General features: G+C 42.6%; 1 protein-coding gene across 1 annotated transcript in view; it reads right to left on the reverse strand.

The window, feature by feature from the left end:
* LOC137350673 (tetraspanin-3) overlaps positions 1-22,761 on the reverse strand; it is a 52,408-nt gene that overhangs the window by 22,060 nt on the left and 7,587 nt on the right. Inside the window, exons 2-6 of the mRNA XM_068015521.1 lie at positions 10,650-10,841; positions 9,240-9,314; positions 7,318-7,419; positions 4,784-4,936; positions 932-1,015 (exon numbers count right to left, since the gene is read on the reverse strand). Of these exons, the coding sequence (XP_067871622.1) occupies positions 932-1,015; positions 4,784-4,936; positions 7,318-7,419; positions 9,240-9,314; positions 10,650-10,841 (606 nt within the window). The remainder of the gene's footprint in view (positions 1-931; positions 1,016-4,783; positions 4,937-7,317; positions 7,420-9,239; positions 9,315-10,649; positions 10,842-22,761) is intronic.

Raw genomic sequence — 22,761 nt, forward strand, 5'->3', positions numbered from 1 at the left:
AGAGGCAAGGGAATTTTACAAATCTTGCATACATTAAAACAGTTTAAAAATGCTAAAGGTGGAGCATTATTTCAAGGTAAACTATGCTAGGTTGGAGTTAGGTCTCAACTGTCTCCAGGACTTGCTCATTTTCCTTGTGACAGAGACAGATGAATCAAATTGCTGAAGGGGAATTTTGGACTGTCTGGAAGAATTTCTTCACAAAACCGTTTAACACAGAACACTGGAAAGAATAATGAAGCTGAAAACCTTGGAAGCCATTTCAATCTGAATAGATGGTGTGATTTGAGGGGGGCAGGGGGAAGAGGAGAACTGTACATTTTTCTTTTGAAGAGACAAAAAAGAATGAAAATTTACCATAATAAACCAAAAATAATGTAATTCCCCACCTCCTCTATGTACTCTCACCATATAGGAAGTTGAATTCTCTGTAGCAGCAACCTTGAATGCGACGGTGCCCTACATCAGCCACCAGGTATAATGCTTTTATTTTTTTTTAAAGTAAAGATAAAAGCAGTTTACCACAACTTCCATTAATGGTAACACCCATGCAGGTTATGACCTACAAAAACAAGAGTGCAGCCTAGTACGAGATCAATCGCTTACCAGATGGTACATAAAAGGCGTGGTTTACGACAAGCGTAGGCAAGTCAATTACATGCCAGTCGAAAGCAAACACACATGGTATCACTGAAGCTTCAGTTCTCAGTGCGAAAGATCTGCACAGCATGTGTGCTGCTGTTTTTAAATCTTGCAAAACAACCCAACATATTGCTATGTACTCCATTTCCACATTAGACCGGCATAAGTTCATATAAGAGCAGGGGAGCAATAGCTCTTTCACACAGCTGGCACAGGCATGATGGGCTGAATAGCCTCCTTCTGTGTTGTAAGGTTCTATGGTCAATACCAACTCATTCTTTAACCTTACCTGAATAGCTGCAAATGCCAGAGCAGCTGTAATAACGTACATCATGATTTCCTGTAGTTTATTCACCACCAGAAACTTGCATCCCTGTGTGTGGTTAAAAGGATAATAAAAATTATACTTTTTGTTTCTACCCCACAGGAATTCTGTCTCCATTTTCCCTTGGAATTCTCTTGTATCTCAGACAAGTAGTCATCCAGTGAGCATCACAGCCACAGCTGATCCTACCCTCACACATTTGTTGCTTGAGCCCTTGGATAGTGAATCAGGGAGCCTGGTTAATTTTTTTTCCCCACCCCTCCTCTCCAGTTCAAGGTACCAAGGCCAATAGCAGCACCACAACTGCCCTGGACCAAGATAAACTAACAGCACAGGTTAGCCACCATATGTCATTTAATACTACACCAGTTCATGCCTTTATCCACTACGTTATATGGAGTTAGGTCACAGATCAGTCATGATCTCAATGAATGACAGAACAAGCTTGAGGTGCTAAATGGCCTTTTGGTCCTATGTGCTCAGTTTGAAATTGTGGAAGCTTAAAAGAGAGGATATAGAGAAAAGGGAAGCTTATGGTAGATACAGAGGGCTCAGCATTGCAGAAAACCTAGAGGAGTATAAAAAAAAAAGTGTAGGAGGAAAATTAAAAAGGAAATTAGGAAAGCAAAGAAAGGGCATGAAAAAATATTGGCAAGTAAAATCAAGGAAAACCCAAAGATTTATTATAAATACATAAAGAGCAAGAGGAGACTAATGAGACGGCAGGACCTAATAGGGAACATAAAGGCAATGTGTGTGGAGGCATAGGATGTTGGTATGGTTCTTAATGAACACTTTACGCCACAAAAAAGATGGACGATGGAGACATTGCAGAGAGGAGGAATGTGACATATTCGATGAAATTAGCAGTGAAAGAGGAAGTATTAAGGGGCTTAACATCTTTGAAATCCCAAAACCTGTATGAAATGCATCCTAGGCTGTTAAGGAAAGCAACAGAAGAAATAGCAGAGGCTCTGACCATCATTTTCCAATCCTCTTTGGCTACAGATATGGTGCCAGAGAACTGAAGGACAGCCAACATTTAAAAGGGGAGAAAGGGATAGGCTGAGTAATTACAGGCCAATCAGCCTAACCTCAGTGGTGGGAAAATGATGGGAAAAATAAGGGACAGGATCAATCTTCATTTAGAAAGACATGGATTAAATCAAAGACAGTCAGCATAGACTTGTTAAGGAAAGACCATGTCTGACTAACATGATTGAATTCTTTGAGGAGGTAACGAGGAGGATTGATGACGGTAGGCCATTTGATGTAGACTCTGGATTTTAGCAGGCTTTTTATAAGATCCCACAGGGCAGATTGGTAAAATCCCATGGGATCCAAGATAAAGTGGCTCAGAGCAGGGAACAAAGCAAAAGTTGATGGGTGCTTTTGTGATTGGAAGACGGCTACCAGTGAGGTTCCTGGGCTCAGTACTAGGTTCCTTGCTTTTTGTGGTATCCATCAATGATTCGGACTTGAATGTAGGGGGGTATGATTAAGAAGTTTGCAGATGATACAAAAATTGGCTGTGTGGTTGATGATGAAGATGACTATTCATGTGGGCAAAACAGTGGCAGAGTTCAATCAGGAGAAGTTTGAGGTAAAGCACTTGGGAAGGTTCACAAGGCAATGGAATACACAATAAGTGGTAGGATACTGAAAAGTATAAAGGAATGGGAGGGACCTTGGAGTGCAAGTCCACAGATCCCTGAAGATGGCTGGACAGGTAGATAAGGTAGTCAAGAAGGTATACAGGATACTTGTCTTTATTAGTTGAGACAGAACATAAGAGCTGGGAAGTTATACTGGAACTGCATAAAACACTAGTTGGGCCGCAGCTGGAGTACTGCATGCAGATTTGGTCACTGCATTATAAGATGTGATTACACTAGAGAGGGTACAGGGGAGATTTACAAGGATGTTTCCTTGTAACTAAAATTCTCCAGGCAAGGTAAGATTGGATAGACTAGGGTTATTTTCTTAGGGGTGATAAGGATCTGGAACTCACTGCCCGAAAGGGTGGTAGAGGCAGAAACCCTCATCACGTTTAAAATGTACTTGGATATGCACTTGAAGTGCCATAACTACAAGGCTATGGACCAAGAGCCGGAAAGCAGGATTAGGCTGGACGGCTACTTGTCAGCTGGTGCAGGTACAATGGGCTGAATGGTCTCCTTTCATGCTGTAAATTTCTATGATTCTATGAACTCCACTTTTGCTTAGCAATTGGTGTCAGATTAGTAAACTGTGAAAGCAGTGCAGGTTTTTCAGGAAAGTTGGGAGATTAACCACAGAGTAGGAGCTGGCAGCCGCGTGGTACAATGTTATTAGATAATCGCTCAGTCTATAACCTCAACTATATCATTATGGGATAGTGACAAACAGGAGCCTAAGAGATGGAAGGAGGGGAAAAAAATCATCTGCAGGCCATTAATGTACATGTAGCAGCCAGTTTACAGGTGGATTGAACAAACCTATAACTAGTCAGTTGCCTTTTTCACAGGAGTTAGATGATGGCTCAGAGAAATGGATAAGGGATCTTAACCTACTTTGCTTTTGAAAAAGCAATGAGTCGAGGTTTGCAACTTTTATTGTGAAAGCAAAATTAACTAAGTTATGGCATAAATTGTAACAAATGTTATATTTCATGCAAACTTTTCAATTGCAAATCAAACTAATGCAGTTAAATTCATTTTGTTGAAAAAAAAACCCTTTCTGAAGTTATACAAAGAACATTCATGTGAAGTTCTTCTAGTTTAGACATTAACAGCTAAAAACATTGAAGCACAGAATTATATACTTGCTTTAAATAAAACATGATCAGTTTTAATTTTTTTTTAAATGCTCTTGCTATTTGAGTGATGCTGGCAAGTCCGCATTTACTGCTCATTCCTATTTATTGAGGTGGTGGTGGTGCTGGATCTTCGTCTTGAGTGATTGTTTTTACAACAGAATGGTCTTCCAGGGCACTAAGACAGCCGCAGAGCAAGACTGGAGTTACAGATACAGGTGGCAGCTTTCTTTCCTGAAGGTAGTTAGTGGACCAGTTGTGCTTCTGTTTTAAAATAAACTGCAATACAGCTACTTTTGTTACTTTTTTTCCTCCCCTGGTGACAGCCCACATGTAACCAAATTTACTCAAATCCATTGCGCAACTTGCCACGGTGGACCTAAACTGGGCTACAACTGGTCTCTGCTTCCTATGAAAATGCATCAAGTCAGCAATTTGTTGGGCCAAACTTAGTTTGCTTTGGCAGGAGAGGTTGGAAATAGTGTTGAACTTAAACTTGTGACTTTATATTATTAGACACTTCTTAAATATGTTTTCTTGAAAACAAAGGCACAGACTGCGTGGGGAGGGATGAGACAGGAAGACAACCCATCTTAAGTGGAGATACAGCACAAGCACGCACGAAAGAAAAAATGCGTTGAAAGACAGATGATGCACATGTGTTTAAAAACATGCAGAATGAAAAGACTGAGTAAGGAAAGGAATTCCAGTTTTGGAAACAAAGGAGTTAAAGTAGGAGGTCCTGCAAATGAGTCAAATTAAATAATGCAAGGGTGCAGATAGGAAGAAAAGTATGTGGAACAATACAATATAGGCTGAAAAGGGGTGAATATTTTCACAAATGTTGTTAACAGCCCACTGCTATGGAACAATCACTTCATTTTAAAAGTAGATATTTGGAATTTGTGGGACAATATATCCACACAGACTGCAATATGTGCCAAATGAACATTTTCAAATTGCAACTGATCAAAGTAATTTTCCTTCTCCAATGTCAGTTGCTTGCTCTCGTTCAGCCTTACCTCTGAATACAGGTCTGAAGGACGGTTCATGCTGCCTGTGCAGTTGCTGACACCCAATTTGCAGCAGCTTATTGGCACGCTGTTGTTCTTTGTTTGTCTGAACCACTGTGTATTTTCCCAATCAGAGTAATTGTGGATGCCACAACAGCGCAGCTATAAAAAAAAAAATTCACATTTAGTTAAAACTTGTAGTCATGGCATTCATTACACCATGTATTTTTCAAACTGGTGTCCCGAAATAATTGAAACAAGCAAAAACTTCAGATTTCTGCATTTTTCTTTATTTGACAAGTTGCTGGCAAAATTTCTGTTACCGTACACAAAATATATTTTCTGCAACAATATGCTCTTTTAGATAGGTAACCCAGCCTTTCAAATGTTAGGAGGAATCCCGGGGGAGTGCATGGATACTCACCTCCCCACCCCCACACGCACACAGTTTCCATTGGGGCCAGTATACAGCAAGCAGCCCTGTTTTAACTTCTCCTTAGCCCAGGGGCTTAGGAAGTAAATTGTAGCTTCCCAACTGCTGCCACAGCGAAGGTCAACTAACACTGTAGAGGTCACAGATTAAATGGAAAGTTTTCTACTATTCTTCACTTGCCACATACACTTGAGAAGGAACTGCCACAAAACATTTCAAGTAATAAAATTTTAAACTGGGTCAGACTATTCCAGTGAGTTTAATGTGGTCATTTAGGACAAAAGCAATAGGATTATATTGCATTATATAGTGGAACTAGAGGGGTTTGAAACACGTAAGCCACAAAAGCAGCCAAGTCATCTAAAACCTTAGGTGTACATTACTGTATTGCACATTAGCAGACAAAACTCATTGATTCTTCAACTCTTTTTTTTAAAAAATAGAGATACAACACTGAAACAGGCCCTTCGGCCCACCAAGTTTGTGCCGACCATCAACCACCCATTTATACTAATCCTACATTAATTCCATATTCCTACCACATCCACACCTTCCCTCAATTCCCCTACCACCTACCTATACTAGGGGCAATTTATAATGGCCAATTTACCTATCAACCTGCAAGTCTTTGGCTGTGGGAGGAAACCAGAGCACCCGGCGAAAACCCACGCAGTCACAGGGAGAACTTGCAAACTCCGCACAGGCAGTACCAAGAATTGAACCCGGGTCGCTGGAGATGTGAGGATGCAGTGCTAACCACTGCGCCGCCCTTCTCTTGAGAAGGGGAGTTCTTTTTTTTTTGCTATAAGTTATAAATATCAAGCTTTTGTGCAGTTTTGAGAGAGACAAGAGTGATTACAGCGACCCGAGTTCGGTTCTGGGAACTCCCTGTGCGGAGTTTGCAAGTTCTCCATGCATGGGTTTCCTCCGGGTGCTCCGGTTTCCTCCCACATGCCAAAGACTTGCGGGTTGATAGGTAAATTGGCCATTGTAAATTACCTCTCGTGTAGGCAGGTGGTAGGAGAATTGAGGGAAGGTGGGGATGCGAGCAGGAAATGGGATTAATGTAGGATTAGTATAAATGGGTGGTTGATGGTTGGCACAGACTCGGTGGGCTGAAGGGCCTGTTTCACTGCTGTATCTCTCTATGACTCTAACATATGTAATTGCAAAAGAGTAGGAAGGTACAATGTCTGCTCGGTGTCAAGGCAGTAGCTGCACTGCAATTAAACTAGCTTCAAAGCTACTGGGCTGGAGGCAAATGCTAACATTGGGTAAGGTTTCATACTCCTGACCGTCATCTATCCTTCAATTGAGACATTAAAACAGTCTGCCTCACCGGACAGATACTATGACATTAATTGAAGAGAAAGGAGTGCTCCCAGTGTCCTGACCAACATTCTCAATAAATAACCACACAAAACCAAGTAACTGGATATTCATCTAACTGGTGTTTGGCTTTAGTGCTTGAAGATAAAGTGATAAGCCTTTTGATAACATACATTTGCATAAACAGTATTAGACTTGGTACAATGCTTTTCCACTGAACAACTCTGCCAATATTACAATTATATCCATCATGGGGCTGATTGATGAGTACTGGAAGCAATATAAAAAAAAGTGTACAATTATTGAAAAATAATAAATGTGATTAAATATTCTGGTTACCACTCTGTTCAAGCCAACAATGAAAGAAACAGCACTGCCAGCTTGTGCACGTGGGCCAAGTGCTTAGTGCAACTACAACCAGAAAAACAGCGACCTGTAGTGGCTCACACCACTTGCATTTGCTAGCAGCACCATCTCTGCAATGCTGCCTCTTAAGGCGATGCATCTCGTAACTGGCAGAACTAGTCAGGAGTGCTGTAACACTAATGGGGAGTACAGCAAGAGAAGTGTTCACCAGATGCAAGGTTCTAATGGTAAGACGATCTAATGTCCTTGGATGCAGCCTACAGCTTTCATTGCAGCACAGAATAACTGGGATGGGATAAAGGAGTCTTTAAAATCCAAACGGCATTATCGGAAGGTATCTATCGAAGGACACACAAACTGATTACATTCCAATTGTGAAACAAACAGAACGTGTGCATTGTTTAGTTACTCCCACCTGTCTCTGGACGTAATCAATCGCACGGCTGGCAGCATCTGGGTATGTTCCATTGTACTCATTGTACACTTTCTGAATACTGTTATCAACCTCATCCTCCACCTGCATGGAATAGAATAAGGTTTAGGTACCTTGGTGTTGCATGGTTGACTAATTTCACAGCTGAGAAAAAGGGTGAAGCACAGTAGTTTTAAACTAATTCTTGCTCATTCTAGGTAGGAAATACAACAACCACGAGCATTTACTCTGCTAAATCTTCCCTTACCATCTCTTTTTTTAAAAAGAGAGGAGAACATAAAGTTATTACAACATATAGCTAGTTATAACCCAGTGTTCATCAGGTAATGCATGAATCCTGGAAGCGAACCAGAATACTTTACACACTAAGGTCACTAGACGACACTACTAGAGTAATATACAAAGTTAGTGCTGTTACAGTAATACAACAACATGACTCTACCCAGAGCAGCCTTACTCTGCAGAAGTACTGGATCTGTGTGCAAGATTACAAATACAGCATAGACACTAATTTTTGTAAATGAAATGAAATCTCTTGCAGCTGAATCTAATTCATTATCTGAAATTATTCTTGGGCAGTCATAATGGAATAAATTATCAAAGCAGATAAGCTTACATTATAAACTGCCTTACTTGCTGGTGCAAACGACCTTTCACATGATTTCAACCATTATAAACCCTCTTTTAATGGCCTAAAGGGTGTGGCACTGCTTGCATTCTTAACACAAAGTAAAACCTGGAAGAGTTTAAACAGTATAAGCCTCTTAGCTTTTAGCACCTGAACTCTTGGGAGAACAATGCAGGTGGCATGGAGTTCAACTGAAGACAATGTTAACAAACTAAGCCAGTGACATTGGCTTGCTGGTATCAAAGGCTGCCAATGAATTCATAGCTTGTTTTTTCAATTCTCAAATTTATTCACCTCCAAAGTTTTCCTTCAGTATCACCAACATGGTTCACCTCAGCGCACAGAATGCCACTCTTTGGAATAAGTTTTACAAACATTTTTGACCTTCCTCACACATCTGAAGACTATGCAATTTTGGTTAAGCACAACATAGGCACAGAGAAGGATGGCCCATTCCAGCTTTTTCATCCAGAATGATCTTGCAGCCCTATCACGGCATGCAGCTTCTTTTTTGGAATATAAATTGATTTCACAGTTTCACCACCACTACCCTACCAAACAGTCCATCCCATGCATTAATCACTGCAGAGTAGTCCCTGATGTCAAGCCTAAACTTGTCTTTTGCTGGTTTGAATTTGTGTTCCCTTGTCCTACTGCAACAGCTTTAACTCAGTGCATCTTTTCTAAACCACTCTTAACCACTGTCAAAGTTACCCTTTCAAATTCTGTTTCAAAGCTGAAAAAGGACCAAGGTACTCCAGTCACACCTCGTAAATCAATCCTACAATCCTAGCGAACAGTCTTCAAGCTCCTCTCTGTACATTCCCGAGGGCTTGAGTATCTTCCCTTTTGTCTGTGACAAGAAATGGATACAATACTCGGGGTATTATCTGACCTCACTGTACATGACTTATTCAGAGAGTTGTAATGCTGACAATATAACTTATCAGCAGAGCAAATTTAAAGCAAACACAAAATGTCAAGAAAGGCTGGGATCTGAACCTACATGCCATAGCTAAGTACAGGATGTATGCGACTTGAGGTTGCTGAACAAACAGCATAATTTAATTACACATACTAGAGGCAGTTTATCTAATTATAAATGCCAATTATGGTATAATTTTTGAATATTACATCAATGGCATTCTTTTGCCCTACAGCTGTGCAGTAGTGGAGAGGCTTTTTTTTTCCCCTTTTTCTGGAAATAAATATTAGCACCCCATCTCCAAAATAATAAGGAGTTAAAGCATATGTAGCCATGTGTATGTATATTTACCTTTGCTCTGTAGATATAGCCAAGTACCACGACAACCCACTCTGTGATGAAAACTAACAGGAGGATCAGCACAAACTTTTGGGAAAAGAGAAAAAAAGGCTTCAGTTTCTGCAGAATGCCATGACATTGTTAACCTATGTTACAATTTATTTTATTCATTCATAGGATGTGGGCATCACTGGCAAGGCCAGCATTTATTGCCCATCCCTAATTGCCCTCAAGAAGGTGGCAGTTGAGAGCCGCTTTCTTGAATACAACTGAGTGGCTTGTTTAGCCATTTCAGAGGGCAGTTAAGAGCCAAACACATAACTGAGGATCTGGAGTCACATACAGGCCAGACTAGATAAGGACAGCAGATTTCCTTTCCTAAAGGATATTCGTGAACCAGAAGGGTTTTTACAACCATCTAGCAGTTTCAAATGTCACCATTACTGATAGTAACATTTTATTCCAGGTTTATTTCATTAACTGAATTTAAATTCCTCAACTGTTTTCTTCAAGCAGCAAGTACTGATTGGGTGGATAAATAATGCAAGAGGGCTGATCAGCAGAATTGTGGAGCTATTAATAAAGGGTGTTTCAATTACCTAATCTGCTTTGCTGCCCTACATCATTAGGCTCAGTGACTTTAAGCCAGTTTCTTTCAACGCTGTCACCAGCATGCACCACCTATTCACGCAATCAACTGGAAACCAATTTCCCAAGTTTCACTTGCTCAAGATTGTGCAACTGAGGCAGACAGACCAAAAGGTCCCAAGTTTGATCCCCAATCTGTGATGAGTTAGCTGATTTAGCTGGGGAGGTAGCAAGTCGAGCACTGTAACTGGCTTCAAAGAAGGCAGCCAGCCGGTGTTCCAGCCAGTGTGTGGAACGAGCTCATATGCAAATGTACCCTAGCGTTAAGATTGCCTGCCAACTTGCACTCATTAGCCATTTTTATTAACGTACTGGAGGCCAGCTGGTATTGATGGAACCATACCTCAGTTAGAGGGGAATAAATTGGAGGGGGAGATGAGAGTCAACATCCTTTTTTAAAAGGAAGGGTAATCAGATGGTGTCACTCATGATTTTGTTCTACAAATGCTCGGCCGTACCGACAAAGGCCAGTATCTTGAGCTGTTCAGGATAAAGTGATTACTCCTTCGCTCATTAGTCACCATTTCTGCCACACAACATTCAAGTTGGTTCCTTCAGGCAGGTGATGCCCATTAAAGAGACCAGAAACTAAAACTCAAGCCAAGAATAATATCCAACCAGCATTTGATCCAACAAGGATCTTATTTCAAGACAAAAACATTTAACAAAATTTATTCTAATTGCAATTCCAACACTTTGATTACAATTATAAACCAGCAGCATATTTTACTTTGTGAATTTGTGTTCAGATATGGCATGATTCATTCTACTTACAGTTGCCAGGCCACAGCGGCTTTCCCGGATAGTGGCACAGCAGCCAATCAAACCGATTAGAAACAGGAGCGTCCCAACCCCAATGATGACAACCGCGGGAATCAGCGTGTACACATCTTCAAAGAAGTGATCATAGTCATCGTACGTAATGAAGACATAGGCGCCCACATAACACAGGATCCCTGCTGCCGCCTGTATAAAAATATATATTTTTTTAAAAACATTAAATAAGTTGCAATTCCATTTGCCTATAATTGAGGCTTTTCTGATTAGCTGTTTGATCTTTGGCCATAGTTTCCAGTTTTATTTTCTTGGATTGAGAGTGCTGGCAAGGCTGCATTTATCATGCATCACCAGTTGTCCTTACAACCAAAATGCTTCCTAGGCCACTTCAGAAGGCAGTCAGAGACAACCACACAGTGTAGGACGTGTATGCCAGACTAGATGGCGATTACATGCTGCCTTCTCTGAACAGCTGGGGTTTTAACAATCCTACGGATTTCATGGTTACTTTGTTCCAGTTCCAGCCTACAATTACTGGCTTCATTGAGTTCAATTTCACAACTTGCTAAGCCCGCTACCATAACTACTAAACTATTACAGCCTGAGTGTTCTGCAGCTGGTAACTAAATAAACTGGTTTGCTAAGGAAATCTCTTCACAGATTTTGACTCTTACCACGAATTTAACTTTGGCCACAAATTTCTGCATCGGGGGCAGAACAAACTACAAGGATGTTCAGAAATCCGGAATGCCGTGACGGTATATTATGATCCCATTATGTACATGCCTCCCATCCCACAATGGCAATACAATATGAAGCAAATCTGGAATGTTTTAAGTGATAATGATGTGATCAGTTATCATAACACACATTGAGCATGCACAGTGGGCAATTTTTCAGTGCACTGAATATGTGCAAACCCGCCACCTGAGCACACACTGGCACCAGTTCCAAGAAATGCTACCAATCTGAATTTATGAGCTGCACTCTTGCACTGATGTGCTACAAACCGGGTCTTTGGCAAACAGGAAATGGGAAATACAGAACAGGAAAAGACACTGCAGTCCATCTGCCTGGTCCCAAAAGCTGATAATCAGCTAATCGTTCAAATATCTACTCAATTGTCCCTTAAACTTTCCATGATCAGCCTCTACAGGCAGTTTTACATATTCACCATCTGCACAGTTAAATTTAAACTATCTGCACAGTTATCTTTTTCTAACTGTGAACACATGCTCCTGAATTGTAGCAATCTCAAAGTGAGGTTAAATTACCAACTCTGCTAAGAATTTTTAAGGCTTTAAAATCTTCCTTCAAACCTTCTTTTCTCCAGAGTAAACAAATCTGTTCAATGTTTCCTCTGAGCTTAGGAATGTTTAAGCAAGGTGCCATTTGGTGGACCTTTTCTGCACTGTTTCCCATGCCTGGACAGAGGTCATTAAGGGTTACTCTTGCTCTCTTGATCCACAATTTTGACGTGTTGGTACAATGAGCGGAGCTAAAGCACACCATTGCATTTCAATATAAAGCAATCAGGTTCGAGAACGAGAACTAGCTTGAATCACTTGAGTGGTGTTACTGAGATCAGTGGTGCCCAAGCTTGTTCTCGTTACGGGCCCTATAAGCATACACAATGGAGCCTCAGGTACTAACTAAAAAGTTTAAATCATTATTCCCATGAACTTGATACTTCAAGCTGCTGACGTGGACAGCTCTTGGTATATCCAATCAGGCAACACTGAGGGTAGCCCTTTGCTAACCACCTGACCCACAAAACTCCACCCAGCGAATAAGAAACAAACACAAACGTGACCAAGCTGTGAACTCAGGAGGTACAGGTCATCTCCACTAAGGAGCACAGAGGGCCCACAGGCTGCAGTTTGTACAATGTTGGCTTAAACTGTTGTGCTTCAGAGATGGTTCCCCGAGCAGACCGTCAAAGTCATTTGGCGGAATGCCTCATCACCAGAACTTTCAAACAAGCATCAAGACGTAGCTTGGCTGGTGATGAGAAGGGCCCTCCCCGTCAGATCCTTCATGCACACCCGAAGTCTCGCCCCCTCCGCACAGTGCCCCCGCGTTGGCTGTGGTGGGGAAGAGACGGTCGCCCACCTCCTCCTGGAATGTGCCTTTGCAAAGCAGGTGTGGAAAGAGATGCAGTGGTTTTTGTCAAGGTTCATCCCAAGCAGCTCTGTAACACAGGAGTCTGTGCTCTACGGGCTGTTCCCAGGGACGCACACCGAGACAAACATCAACTGCTGCTGGAGGACTATCAATTCGGTGAAAGACGCCCTTTGGTCTGCCCGAAACTTGCTGGTCTTCCAGCGCAAAGAGTTGTCCACCACCGAATGTTGCAGACTGGCACATTCCAAGGTCCAGGACTACGTGCTGAGGGACGCACTAAAGCTTGGGGCAGCCGCAGCAAAGGCTCAATGGGGAAAGACCACAGTGTAAGGTTCCCCCAACAAGCTGGACTGAGGGGCTGGATCAATGGGAAACCCCTCGAACTGTATCGTTAATATTCTCAATTGCTGTAAATGTAAAACTGTAATTGACATGACAATTGTGAAACGGAAGGGTTGGGAAGAAACTCATGACAGTATTGAAGGAAACTGATCTCCCTTGCAATGTTTGTATTTTCTGGTGCTGTTTGGAAACTGTTTGGCAATGTAATTTTTACAGATTTTTATGAATAAAGTATATTTTGGAAATAAAAAAAAAAAGTTGTGCTTCAGAGAGGGTGGTGGGGGTTGAAATCTGTAGCACAAGCTATTCCTTATGAGTAAGCATCAATGACACTTTAAAACGATTTAAAGGGCACTGATGCCAAGTCATATGAAATAGGTAATTAGAGTGCCTTATTAAAATGGAAAATTAAGCACTATGAAATGCAGAATGCTGGACATATGATAGCAAGAAATTTCAAGAGTGCCCAAGCTACTAGAATGCTTTCCATTCTTTATATTTTACAGAATCATGGCCAGTGAAAAGATGGCAGCTGGTGGCCAGGTACATTAACAGGTGTGCAGATAAGCAGGACTGGCCCCATGCCTTTAGCCTGCAGCAACAGGAGCCAATTATTCCGATGACAGATTCACAGATTCCTTTTCTCTAGGTTAGACAATTTATATTTGACAGAGACCAATGGTGGATAAACCGCATTCTTGCAGTTGTCCGCGTTTCTGTTTTGGTAATTAAGCAGAGCTACTGTACAGTGCATTCCATTCACCATCTCAAGAGTAAACACCATTCAATAGATTCCTAATTTTTTTGGGTCCAAGAGTTTCTAAGCAAAACATTTTCCCATGTTGTTCCCCCAGACACTAACACTTCTTGTACATTCAGAATTTTCTATTTTTATTTCACAATTTAAGATTTGTTAAGACCAGATCATGGGGTCGTCCTCCAATCCCTGAAGATTCACAATGAGTCTTCAAATTACTCTGTTCTACCTCAAAGAAGTTTTTGTCTACTACTCAAACTGCGCTTTACAGTTTTGTGCATTGAACCCTCCAAAATGCCAATTCAATGCGTGTTGGTAACTAAGAGTGCAAACAATTGACCAGATTTCCTGACAAGAGCTGGAACAAAACTTGTAAAGTTTCTGCAGTTTTCCCCAGTTTTCTTTTTACAATATATTCTCATTTCCATCAATTTGCTTATTTTAATAGATCAATTTTCCACTTTTCCAGATTTAGAAAGCGGTTTTGATTTTGTAATCTATCAAACTGTGCTTCTCGATCAACTGGCAGCCACAACAATTTTAGGCGCTACGGTTGTGTAAAAATTATTGAAGCTTTGCTCCGCTTCTAGTGCAAAAAGTACCTATTATCAGCTGAGCTCAATTTAGGTCTTCTATAACACCACACAAGCTTCAATAAAAAAGTTGAAAGAACTGTCCTGATAAAACTTCTCTCCCTAGCAGCTCACTCTTCTGACCAGCAAGTATGTGGCCTCAGTATCCTGTTGGTAGTCTCATCCATGCTCAGTTGGTAGCACTCTCACCTCATGGGTTTCAAGACCCACTCCAGTGACTCTAGCACAGCCAGTGCAGTTCTGAGGGAGATGGTGTCTTTCTGATCAGATGGCAAACCAAGGTCCCATCTGCTCTCAGGTGGGCATAAAAGAGCCCATGGCACTATTTTGAACTACAGGGGAGTTCTCCCCAGTGATCTAGCTAATATTAAGCCCTCCAACAATATCACTAAAAGAGATCATCTGGTTGTCATCATCCCATTGCTATTTGTGGCAGCTCGCTATGCACAAATTGGCTCCCATATTTCCCACATTACAATAATGACTACACTTCAGAAGTACTTCACTAGCTGTAAAGAGCTTTGGGAATTCTTCAGGTCTTGAAAGGCGCTACATAGATGCGAGACTTCCTTTCTTTCTTTCCCAGTTCAGCCATGAATCAAGGTTCAAATCCAAGATTATTTCTTTTCACCTCTTAACATTACCCATTTCTGCTCAACATCCAACAGAAACCAACATCATCCACGTTTTGTTGCTTCGGACTGAACATCTCCAACACTTGAAGCCAGTCTATACAAACAAACTCCAAAAATGTGACTGCCCAAATCCTGTTCTGCACATCCTTGCTCACCCATCAACCCCATTCACAGACCTCTTAGTACCCTGGCCCACAGTCCATCAAATTCATAATACTCTCAGACTTCTCCATAGCATTCCCCGCACCTACATAATGGTAATCTGTTCAAAAATATTCAGTGCCAGGCTCTATTAAAACTAGAGATTAAAAAAAGCAATGACAAAATTATTCAAAATGTTCAAGAATATATATATCCAGAGGAATATAACACGAACATGATCACCAGTTTGTAAAGAAAGGAGGGAAGGCAAATTGCGATTGTTCTGTGAAAAGGGGTCAGACTTCTTCCTGGCCTTTTCCTGTTCTTAAAAATTCAGGAGATATGAATTATTGATCTTTTGGTCCATCATGTCAGTACCAACCCCTTAAAAACCCGATCACTTTAGTCCCACTCCCCGACACCGTTCTCTTAAAATTCTTGATAGGAAATTCTTTAATAGAAAAAGTGTCTCATATCAAAACACAATTGTTCCATAGCAAGTTGTTTTTTTTATTCATTCATGGGATGTGGACATCACTGGCTATGCCAGCATTTATTGCCCATCCCTAATTGCCCTTGAGAAGGTGGTGGTGAGCTGCCTTCTTGAACCGCTGCAGTCCATGTGAGGTAGGTACACCCACAGTGCTGTTAGGAAGGGAGTTCCAGGATTTTGACCCAGCGACAGGGAAGGAACGGCGATATAGTTCCAGGATGGTGTGTGACTTGGAGGGGAACTTGCAGGTGGTGATGTTTCCATGCATCTGCTGCTCTTGTCCTTCGAGGTGGTAGAGGTCGCGGGTTTGGAAGGTGCTGTCTAAGGATCCTTGGTGCGTTGCTGCAGTGCATCTTATAGATGGTACACGCTGCTGCCACTGTGCGGTGGTGGTGGAGGGAGTGAATGGTTGTAGATGGTGTGCCAATCAAGCGGGCGGCTTTGTCCTGGATGGTGTCGAGCTTCTTGAGTGTTGGTGGAGCTGCACCCATCCAGGCAAGTGGAGAGTATTCCATCACACTCCTGACTTGTGCCTTGTAGATGGTGGACAGGCTTTGGGGAGTCAGGTGGTGAGTTACTCACTGCAGGACTCCTAGCCTCTGACCTGCTCTTGCAGCCATGGTATTTAGATGGCTACTCCAGTTCAGTTTCCGGTCAATGGTAACCCCCATGATGTTGATAGTGGGGGATTCAGCGATGGTAATGCCATTGAATGTCAAGGGAAAGATAGTTAGATTCTCTCTTGTTGGAGATGGTCATTGCCTGGTATTTGTGTGGCGCAAATGTTACTTGCCACTTATCATCCCAAGCCTGGATATTGTCCAGGTCTTGCTGCATTTCTACATGGACTGCTTCAGTATCTGAAGAGTTGTGAATGGTGCTGAACATTGTGCAACCATCAGCGAACATCCCCACTTCTGACCTTATAATAGAAGGAAGGTAATTGATGAAGCAGCTGAAGATGGTTGGGCCTAGGACACTACCCTGAGGAACTCCTGCAGTGATGTCCTGGAGCTCAGATGATTGACCAACAACCACAGCCATCTTCCTTTGTGCTAGGTATGACTCCAACCAGCGCAGTCACTCTCACCTCTTGAGTTCAGCTCTTTTGTCCAAGTTTGAAACAAGGCTGTAATGAGGTCAGGAGCTGACTGGCCCTGGCGGAACCCAAACTGAGCATCATTGAGCAGGTTATTGCTAAGCAAGTGCTGCTTGATGGCACTGTTGATGACACCTTCCATCACTTGACTGATGATCGAGAGTAGACCGATGGGGCAGTAATTGGCCGGGTTGGACTTATCCTGCTTTGTGTACTGGACATAACTGGGCAATTTTCCACACTGCCGGGTAGATGCCAGTGTTGTAGCTATACTGGAACAGCTTGGCTAGGGGTGCAACAAGTTCTGGAGCACAGGTCGTCAGTACTATTGCCAGAATATTGTCAGGACCCATAGCCATTGCAGTATCCAGTGCCTTCAGTCGTTTCTTGATATCACGCGGAGTGAATCGAATTGGCTGAAGTCCGGCATCTGTAATGCTGCGGACGTCAGGAGGAGGCCGAGATGGATCATCAACTCGGCACTTCTGGCTGAAGATTGTTGCAAATGTTTTTGCCTTATCTTTCGTACGGATGTGCTGGGCTCCCCCATCATTGAGGATGGGGATATTTGTGGAGCCACCTCCTCCAGTTAGTTGTTTAATTGTCCACCACCATTCACGACTGGATGTGGCAGGACTGCAGAGCTTAGATCTGATCCGTTGGTTATGGGATCGCTTAGCTCTGTCTATTGCATGCTGCTTATGTAGCTTGGCATGCAATTAGTCGGTTGTAGCTTCACCAGGTTGACACCTCATTTTGAGGTATGCCTGGTGCTGCTCCTGGCATGCCCTCCTGTACTCTTCATTGAACCAGGGTTGGTCTCCTGGCTTGATGGTAATGGTAGAGTGGGGGATACACCAGGCCATGAGGTTACAGATTGAGTACAATTCTGCTGCTGCTGATGGCCCACAGCGCCTCATGGATGCCCAGTTTTGCATTGCTAGATCTGTTCAAAATCTATCCCATTTAGCACGGTGATAGTGCCACACAACACGATGGACGGTATCCTCAATGTGAAGGCGAGACTTCGTCTCCACAAGGACTGTGCAGTGTTTTTCCTCATGTTGCTTCCCCCACCACCTGCCACAGACCCAGTCTAGCAGCTATGTCCTTTAGGACTCGGCCAGTAGTGGTGCTACCGAGCCACTCTTGGTAATGGACACTGAAGTCCCCCACCCAGAGTACATTTTGTGCCCTTACCACCCTCAGTGCTTCCTCCAAGTGGTGTTCAACATGGAGGAGTACTGATTCATCAGCTGAGGGAGGGCAGTAGGTGGTAATCAGTAGGAGGTTACCTTGCCCATGTTTAACCTGATGCCATCAGACTTCATGGGGTCTGGAGTCGATGTTGAGGACTCCCAGGGCAACTCCCTCCCTACTGTTGATCACTGTCCCGCCACCTCTGCTGGGTCTGTCCTGCCGGTGGGACAGGACATACCCAGGGATAGTGATTGCAGTGTCTGGGACATTGTCTGTCAGGTATGATTCCGTGAGTATGACTATGTCAGGCTATTGCTTGACTAGTCTGTGGGACAGCTCTCCCAACTTTGGTACAAGCCCCCAGATGTTAGTGAGGAGGACTTTGCAGGGTTAACAGGGCTGGGTGTGCCATTGTCGTTTCCGGTGCCTAGGTAGACGTCGGGTGGTCCATCCGGTTTCATTCCTTTTTATTGACTTCGTAGCGGTTAGGTACAACTGAGTGGTTTGCTAGACCATTTCAGAGGGCATGTAAGAATCAACCATATTGCTGTGGGCCTGGAGTCACATGTAGGCCAGACCAGGTAAGGACAGCAGATTTCCTTCCCTAAACAACATTAGTGAACCAGATGGGTTTTTACAACAATCGACAATGGTTTCATGGCCATCACTCGACTAGCTTTTAATTCCAGATTTTATTAAATTCAAATTCCACCTTCTGCTGTGGTGGGATTCGAACCTATGTCTCCAGATCAATACCCTGGGTCTCTGGGTTACTAGTCCAGTGATAATACCACTACGCCACCGCCTCCCCAAGTGGGAGGTAGGATCAGCGCAAGCAACAGCAGTTGTGGCACAAATCAATGTAACTTGTTACATGTGCACAAAGCAGGTCAAACGCAATTCTCAACAGAACATGAACAGGACACTTTGTCCAATATAACATACATACCAAATACCCGGATTTTTCATTATAACAGTACTGAAACAGGGAAAGGCACTTGCTACATGAACAGAAAAAGTAGGCACCTGATGATCCACAAGCCTCAAACATAAACCTTTCCAACATTCAAGAGATTTGGCTTTGAAGGTGAAGGAGTACTAACATGATGTAACTAGAGCAATTTGGTTATCGAATTCGCATAATTCCTTTCTACGTCCTTTTGATCTAAAGGAAAGCCTATGATTAGTGGTGCCAGTTTTCATACAAAACAAATAGCGATTCATCTTCCCTTTCCCCATCATAAAAATACCATTCAAGCTAGGGAGGGAGTAAAAGATTCCTGATCCAGTGATACCTGCTGGAAAGCATTAGAGGGCAAACATCAGGGAAGAGAGGATGCTAGGTGCTGAATTAGTGTATACTGTGGACAAAGTGTTAATATTCCAAAAGCTCAAAATGTCACCACAATTCAATTAAGAGAACTCCAAAGCAAACCAAATTATAAATCTGAAACTAAATAATTTCAGTAGGGTTGCTCAATCTTTTTTTTTGGCCAATTGTTTTCTTTCCTCTCCTGAGGGGTACAGATCTTTCGTGCCAGCAGCCCCCTGGTATCTCGCCCAAATGAAGTTGTGCGCATGTGTAAGTCAAGAGTGAGCCATTCAACAGTCAAGAGCATCGCAGCATAGCCCAATCCAGTCTGTACCCAACATCCACACACAAGTATTTAACTAAGACTCTCTAGAGATCAGAAGCAGTAATGCTGACCGATGCTTCCCCTCTCCCCAACGTTGAAGCAAAACATAGTTCAAAGTTAACTCAGCAGAGAAGAGAGATCTGGAACCTTCTATCCGTATGGCCTATTTCGGAGACCGCCTTTACCCACTAGGCTCTAGGTCACAGGAGGTGTTTTGCCACAATACTTGTAAGCTATCCCATAATTAAATTTTTGTACATCAAGTGAGAAAAATCAAAGATAATTTCACAATCTGGAACACTCAGTCTGTGATACATTATGCAGACATCAGCATCAAGTGCTCCCAGGTCCGATATGTCACAGTCAAACAGTTTGACAATACTTGCTAGATGCACACATGGGGAATTTGGCCATTTGACAAGGCATCAGAGGACAGACAACCATCATGAAACTATATACAAGCAAGCATCAGCATGTTCAAAAAGAAGATCATCTCAAATGCAAACTGTAAGCAACCCAATGATTGTGTGGAAATGCACTTTGAGGTATGGTATCATCTTTTCACTTACCTGCTGAGGTGGGGAGGCGAGCCCCGAGGGGCTCTTGCTTCTGGTCGGAAGTGCCTGGGCGATGGTGATCTTCTTGAAACAAGATTCTGAGGGGGGTAGACAGGGTAGATGCTGTGAGGATGTTTCCCCTCGTGGGGGAATCTAGAATTAGGGGGCACAGTTTCAAAATAACGGGTCTCCATTCAAGATGAAGATGAGGAGGAATTTCTTCTCAGGGGTCATTAATCTTTGGAATTCTATATCCCAAAGAACAGTGGAGGCTGTCATGCTTGCGGATCGAGCGGAGGTGCTCTGCAAAGCAGTCACCCAATCTGCATTTGTCTCCCCAATGTAGAGGGGACCAAATTGTGAGCAGCGAATACAGTATACTAAATTGAAAGAAGTAAATTGCTGCTTCAACTGGAAAGGGTGTTTGGGGCCTTGGATAGTGAGAAGAGGGGAGGTAAAAAGGCAGGTATTACACCTCCTGCGATCGCATGGGAAGGGGATGAGTTGTCAGGGGTGATGGAGGAATGGACCAGGCTGTCACGGAGGGAACAGCCCCTTTGGAATGCTGACAGGGGAGGGGAGAGAAAGATGCGTTTGGTGGTGGCATCATGCTGGAGGTGGTGGAAATGACAAAGGATGATCCTTTGGATGTGGAAGCTGGCGGTTGGAAAGCGAGGACAAGGGGAACCCTGACTCAGTTCTTGGGGTTGGGGGGTGGGGTAGTGCCGGGACCAGGGCAGAAGTGGGGGAAATAGGTCGGACACGGTTGAGTACCCTGTTAATCACAGTGTGGGGAAATCCTTGGTTGAGGAAAAAGGAAGACATGTCAGAAGCACTGTTGTGGAAGGTTGCATCATCGGAACATTTCTAACTTTGGCCAGTTCTTAAGAGTCACAGACCTGAAACGTTAACTCTGTTCCTCTCTACTCAGATGCTGCCAGACCTGAATATTTCCAAAACTAACATAGTACAGTTTACAGAAGACAAAATACAGATTAGTATTTCATTGCCACAAAAATCCATGAGTTAAACTCTTTCTCCATTGTAATCAAGCTCAATACAGATGAACTACGAATAAGACTGTCAAAGTTCAAACCAGCACCAAGGCTCCAAAGTGTTTCCATCAAGTAGAACCATTCCTTTCAGAACCGCAAGAACTGCGTAGCTACAGACATGTTCAGGCAAGCTTGGAGGAACACTGCAAAACAAAGGCTTAGACTCGCAATACGTCACAAAGTTACTTAAATTTTAAATCATAGCCCTGGGAGCTAAAGTACTGAGAAATTTACAGTATTTGTGTCACACCACTCTGATTTTAAAAAATATACGTTGACACCAGCTCAGTACATGTGGTAGTTGGTGCGCAATGGCCACCCTACGTTAAAAGAACCCACGCACATGCATGTTCCTCAAAATCAACTTCTGGACCTGCAGTATCAGGATTGGATTATTCAAGTCACCTAAGGACCCACTACTCTGGAGTGGAAGAAAGTCATCCTTGTTCCCAAGGGACTGCCTAAGAAGACGACGACTCTTCACAACGATTACTTTCCCATTTCTTTGGGGTAAAAAAGCAACATGCATTTCATCCTTTCAGTTTTACCAAGCAAATCCATGATTATCAGGATGGCTAGTTTACATTAACCAAATAAATTCTGTTTTCATTAGATGGCTGTCCAGATCTTTTCAGAGTAATGTTCCACAATTCTGTGGTTTTATTCCACAGAATCAAAATACAAAAAAGCCAAAAAATGGACAAAAGGGGTTTTTATTCCCTATAATCAAGGTTGGCTGCTTTATTGGGACTCTACATGCAGTTCCAAGATTTTTTTTTTTTTACTGGCATTTGGGGAAAATGGCATTCCACTAATTTGTCCATCTCCCCCCCTCCCCATCCATCGGATCATCCATCAAACTGGAAAACAATAGCTTTAGTGTTTAGAAAGTTACCTACCCCAAACAAAAAGGCTTAATAAATGGTTTAAACCTACTTCGTAAATCTTTTCAAAGCATGAACTCAAAAGCACCTCGATGCATCAGCAATTTTATCTAGAGTGAGGTGTGCAGAGCAGGAAGGTTCCAAACTTGATCCCCAGATTGGTCAGTTAATGCTGCACAGTCAGGACTATGGCTGCCAAGGCAGTGCAGAGGGAATCAAACCAGCTTGAGAACTTACCACCCCAAAGATCAACTAACTCAACAGACCAGCACTTGAATGCATGCCTTGGGCAGTACATCAGGGAAACATATCAGTTTTCATCCCAACAGCTGAGATATATACAGTCTGCTGCAAATCTGCTCCAAACATTTATACAAATCTAATCATTTGATAAATTATGAGTGATCACTCCACAAAACCATTGAGGCTCTTCAGAAAAGCATAAAAATCCTAAAATGTAACATTGATTGGAAGAGGAAAGGAATAATGTCCAAGGTGGGAAAGGGAAAGAAAACTGGACAAATCCATAAAATGAATAATTCCAGTGAAGAGTTTTGATCAGAATATTACTCTGCAGGAAATTACCCTAGGA

The sequence above is a fragment of the Heterodontus francisci genome, chromosome 35 (assembly GCF_036365525.1).
Source record: "Heterodontus francisci isolate sHetFra1 chromosome 35, sHetFra1.hap1, whole genome shotgun sequence".
Taxonomy (NCBI): Eukaryota; Metazoa; Chordata; class Chondrichthyes; order Heterodontiformes; family Heterodontidae; genus Heterodontus; species Heterodontus francisci.